The 6,009-nt window shown below is 39.5% G+C and overlaps 1 protein-coding gene across 1 annotated transcript; it reads left to right on the forward strand.

Moving 5' to 3' along the window:
- The first annotated feature begins 4,417 nt into the window (after positions 1 to 4,417).
- Positions 4,418 to 5,052, forward strand: LOC129005816 (lysozyme P-like). The gene has a single exon (XM_054434825.1). It carries the CDS (start codon positions 4,502 to 4,504, stop codon positions 4,976 to 4,978), a length of 477 nt encoding a protein of 158 aa, XP_054290800.1. The 5' UTR covers positions 4,418 to 4,501; the 3' UTR covers positions 4,979 to 5,052.
- Positions 5,053 to 6,009: the final 957 nt, after the last annotated feature.

The following is a 6,009-nucleotide window of genomic DNA, read 5'->3' on the forward strand; positions in this document are numbered from 1 at the left end:
TCTTTCAGGCTCCATCTCATCCTCCACCCCCTCCTCCACTTCATGCCACTTCATGCACATCGTGCCATATTCTAAACACCCCCTGTTGTGCATGTTGAGGATCTCCTCTGATGGCATCCATAAGCATCTATAAAAAATAAAAAACATTAAACTAAAAGAAAGAAATATATGTTTACCTTAAGAATAGTTTTAAAAACCCTTAGAGATACTGTACTAAAAATTAAACGTTTAGTAATTGGTTAGGATCATACTCGTGAACCTCTAGAGCCATTGTTTCATATACAAACAGTTAACTACAATACAACATTAAAATATACATATTGCACCAACCAGAAATCAAACATTCAACAAAGATCGATCCAGTAGACCTCTAGACTTAAGGGGTTCACACAACCATAGTGTGTGTGTAAAACTCATAGTGATAGGTAAAATCAAACCCACAAACCTCTGGACTCAAGGGTTCATATCGGGGCTATAGAATACAGGGGCTGGCTCACGTCGACTAGCAAAGTGGTCCCACTGCGTTGTGGCTGTGACGTCACCGGGCTGCCTCCACGGGTGTAGCTAGCTTACCAACAGATTATCTTTCAGGCTCCATCTCATCCTCCACCCCCTCCTCCACTTCATGCCCGCACATCGTGCCATATTCTAAACACCCCCTGTTGTGCATGTTGAGGATCTCCTCTGATGGCATCCATAAGCATCTATAAAAAATAAAAAACATTAAACTAAAAGAAAGAAATATATGTTTACCTTAAGAATAGTTTTAAAAACCCTTAGAGATACTGTACTAAAAATTAAACGTTTAGTAATTGGTTAGGATCATACTCGTGAACCTCTAGAGCCATTGTTTCATATACAAACAGTTAACTACAATACAACATTAAAATCTACATATTACACCAACCAGAAATCAAACATTCAACAAAGATCGATCCAGTAGACCTATTAGACTCAAGGGGTTCACACAACCATAGTGTGTGTGTAAAACTCATAGTGATAGATTAAAATCAAACTCACAAACCTCTGGACTCAAGGGTTCATACCGGGGCTATAGAATACAGGGGCTGGCTCACGTCGACTAGCAAAGTGGTCCCACTGCCGTGTGGCTGTGACGTCACCGGGCTGCCTCCACGGGTGTAGCTAGCTTACCAACAGATTATCTTTCAGGCTCCATCTCATCCTCCACCCCCTCCTCCACCTCATGCCCGCACATCGTGCCATATTCTAAACACCCCCTGTTGTGCATGTTGAGGATCTCCTCTGATAGCATCCATAAGCATCTATAAAAAATAAAAATCATTAAACTAAAAGAAAGAACCACGGGTGTAGCTAGCTTACCAACAGATTATCTTTCAGGCTCCATCTCATCCTCCACCCCCTCCTCCACTCCCTCCTCCACTTCATGCCCGCACATCGTGCCATATTCTAAACACCCCCTGTTGTGCATGTTGAGGATCTCCTCTGATGGCATCCATAAGCATCTATAAAAAATAAAAAACATTAAACTAAAAGAAAGAAATATATGTTTACCTTAAGAATAGTTTTAAAAACCCTTAGAGATACTGTACTAAAAATTAAACGTTTAGTAATTGGTTAGGATCATACTCGTGAACCTCTAGAGCCATTGTTTCATATAGAAACAGTTAACTACAATACAACATTAAAATCTACATATTACACCAACCAGAAATCAAACATTCAACAAAGATCGATCCAATAGACCTCTATACTCAAGGGGTTCACACAACCATAGTGTGTGTGTAAAACTCATAGTGATAGGTTAAAATCAAACCCACAAACATCTGGACTCAAGGGTTCATACCGGGGCTATAGAATACAGGGGCTGGCTCACGTCGACTAGCAAAGTTATCCCACTGCCGTGTGGCTGTGACGTCACAAGGGCTGCCTCCACGGGTGTAGCTAGCTTACCAACAGATTATCTTTCAGGCTCCATCTCATCCTCCACCCCCTCCTCCACTTCATGCCCGCACATCGTGCCATATTCTAAACACCCCCTGTTGTGCATGTTGAGGATCTCCTCTGATGGCATCCATAAGCATCTATAAAAAATAAAAAACATTAAACTAAAAGAAAGAAATATATGTTTACTTTAAGAATAGTTTTAAAAACCCTTAGAGATACTGTACTAAAAATTAAACGTTTAGTAATTGGTTAGGATCATACTCGTGAGCCTCTAGAGCCATTGTTTCATATACAAACAGTTAACTACAATACAACATTAAAATCTACATATTACACCAACCAGAAATCAAACATTCAACAAAGATCGATCCAATAGACCTCTATACTCAAGGGGTTCACACAACCATAGTGTGTGTGTAAAACTCATAGTGATAGGTTAAAATCAAACCCACAAACATCTGGACTCAAGGGTTCATAACGGGGCTATAGAATACAGGGGCTGGCTCACGTCGACTAGCAAAGTGGTCCCACTGCCGTGTGGCTGTGACGTCACCGGGCTGCCTCCACGGGTGTAGCTAGCTTACCAACAGATTATCTTTCAGGCTCCATCTCATCCTCCACCCCCTCCTCCACTTCATGCCCGCACATCGTGCCATATTCTAAACACCCCCGTTGTGCATGTTGAGGATCTCCTCTGATGGCATCCATAAGCATCTATAAAAAATAAAAAACATTAAACTAAAAGAAAGAAATATATGTTTACCTTAAGAATAGTTTTAAAACCCCTTAGAGATACTGTACTAAAAATTAAACGTTTAGTAATTGGTTAGGATCATACTCGTGAACCTCTAGAGCCATTGTTTCATATACAAACAGTTAACTACAATACAACATTAAAATATACATATTGCACCAACCAGAAATCAAACATTCAACAAAGATCGATCCAGTAGACCTCTAGACTTAAGGGGTTCACACAACCATAGTGTGTGTGTAAAACTCATAGTGATAGATTAAAATCAAACTCACAAACCTCTGGACTCAAGGGTTCATACCGGGGCTATAGAATACAGGGGCTGGCTCACGTCGACTAGCAAAGTGGTCCCACTGCCGTGTGGCTGTGACGTCACCGGGCTGCCTCCACGGGTGTAGCTAGCGCGCGGAACATATACAAACCGCTCATTTAAACGCTTAACTGAATGTACACAATTAAATTGCCCGTATGAAACTTATATCGTTGTAATCTGCATTAACTACAGAATCTGATGGTCCAAAAATATTTTAGTTATGATCAATAATGTGTATCTTTAAAAGGGGAAAACTATGAGGATTACAATCTTGTGAACTACAAAAAGTCACTAAGCGGGTATTATTTTTTTTATGGGATAGGAATAAACTTTGAGCGAGAAAAATATTCATTAATAGTTCTACTTCAATAATTAGCCTGAAAATTCGCGATAAAACCAACGGATCGTTTATTGCTTATCAGAAAGTTAAGCTTTATAAATTTGGCAATCATATTACTTCGTTCCGCACATGTCCGCATCGTGTTGTTTATAACAAGATAGTAAAAAATTGCACTGTTTCTATTAGTGAAACAAGTGATTAGTGCTAAAACTGAATTTTAAGAATTGTGTAGACTTACGGCTTAGAATGTTATTTATCTTGTTTGATATTCCGGTACCCCTGGTCATATATTCTAATACACTTGGTTGGGTATCTTTTAGGAATGTGTAATGGTTTAGGTAATTTTATATTGTTAGTAGAACAAAGTGTTTATTCGTAGAAAATAAGTACCTAAAAGAGCGTTTTAATGCGATAGTATTTTTATTATAATAGTTGTATCCTATTTCGCTGATTTTAGCCACTTACTCATCTTCTGATCATTTTATTCTATCTTCTTCTGAAAGAAACAGAAGACGCGAATAACAATGAAAGAGCGAAGTTGATTTCAAACGTATTTGATGCAGTGTTGCCATAACAACAACCTCAAATTTGCGAGGCGAGTGGCAAAACTACCCGCCAGCGCTCAGTTGTAACAATCATCTTTTGAGACGATTTATTAATGATGTTAGAGGTATTTAAGAATTGTTAAGTAATTACTATGGAAGAACTGATTGACTAGAGTTTTTTCGCTGAATCAAAAACACATTAGTTGCATCAGGCTACAGTGCTTAGTATTTTACCAACTTCTTATTATTGTATTATTTTACTCAGTAACAGATTTTCTCCGGGGATATTTCCAATACAATCCCCCAACTACCCTAGGGGGCCTAAGGGCTCCACCCCCAGCGAGCTAAAGGCGAGTAACTATCTATACATAGTTATAAGTAAATCTAAATACTGAATCGACATTGGCTTAGCTTTCCAATAGCGGTTTGAGCAATCGTCACCACGGCCAAATCACCTGTTGCAGTATTGATGTCTAATTAATTCCGGACGGATATCGAGCTACGTGAGCCGGTTGTAACGAGGTTCAACGCCCCCGCACACCACTGTTGTCAACGCCCGCGCACACCACTGTTGTCAACGCCCGCTAGCCGCACACCACTGGTGTCTTTGTCGTCACGCCACCATGATCCTACCCGCTCTAGTGTCTCTGGCCATGATAGCCCTGGTGAGCAGCAAGGTGTACGAGAGGTGCGAGTTAGTGAGGGAGTTATCTCAACCCAAACACCGTATACCACCGGGAGACCTCGCCACCTGGGTGTGCATCGCCGAGCACGAGTCTCGCTACAACACTTCCGCCGTGGGTCGCCTCAACGCTGACATGAGTGGCGACCACGGGCTGTTCCAGATCAGCGACCGCTACTGGTGCTCGCCCCCGGGCTCGGGATTGGCCTGCGGACTCAACTGCGATCAGCTGGAGGACGATGACATCGCTGACGACGTAGTGTGCGCTCGCAGGATCTACCGGGCTCACAAGCGCCGCACAGGGGACGGGTTCGCCGCCTGGGCTGTTTACAAGCCGCACTGCAGTGGGGATGTGTCTGAGTATACAGAGTGCGACGACGAGATTACCACTGATGAAGCTGACACTCAAAGTAAATAGGTAGCTCTTAGTTAACATGCTGTTAAAATTACATCAATCCACTGAGAGATAACTTTTTTAAATAAACCATTTATTTCAGTTATGAGTTGCGTTTTCTTTATGCCTTCGCAGTTTTTTACCTTACAAAGAGAAATTTTCTTGATATATTTTTGCCCTACATTGGACAAATACATAAATTTAATCCAAGCACTAATTTTAATCCTTTGTGCTTTTTGATGAGCAAGAGAGACATTCTACGTAGTTTTTACATTATATTGGTTTAAATTCACAACTCAACATTCTACGTATAGAAAGCCTTATTATTATAAATTAAATTGAAGTATTAATAGCACTTTTAGTATAATTTTAAATTTTAATATCTACACCTAAATAAACTCGACATTATAACTGTTTATTATCCCGGACCTTTTGATAGTCAAGCAGACACCTCAAAGAACTTAGTTGAACCAAATAAATTAATATTTTCTACCTTAGTGTTTTGTTTTTAAGATTATTTACACTAGTGTGTATACGAGAGACTAGTGAGTATTTTAATAGGGCTACATACTGGTTTACGAGGCTAAACAAACCCAATGCAATACGATTTACCATTCAAATTTTACACACTTTTTTTACCTAAAAAATTTGTCATATTGAGTTCTAATAGTGTAAATTGATGCTAAGAGTATCTTAATGTTAAATTATTACTTATGTGTTACAATCAAGTAGCGCACATCCTCTTAATATGATTGCACTTTCAAATTTATAATTTCCTAATGATTATAATAGACTTTATTCAGGGGACATTTTAACTAGTAGGTGGATTAATTTTTATAGCCTTGACTTACGACCCTATACATTTAAGTCTCATTACATTTCTGAAGCCTATTTAAATGTATGTTTCACGTCTTTATGCTCTTATGATGGCTGAAAGCTTTTCACTCAGTTAAGCGTACGTTTTACTGGATGCGCTTGCATTTATGACAAATCCTGCATCTTAGCTTATGAGGAATTGTTGTATATTTCGAAGGCTTGTGGTTGTAAAATACTGT

This window comes from Macrosteles quadrilineatus, unplaced genomic scaffold (assembly GCF_028750875.1).
Source record: "Macrosteles quadrilineatus isolate MER2022 unplaced genomic scaffold, UCM_ALF_1.0 Scaffold_35__1_contigs__length_1230758, whole genome shotgun sequence".
NCBI lineage: Eukaryota > Metazoa > Arthropoda > Insecta > Hemiptera > Cicadellidae > Macrosteles > Macrosteles quadrilineatus.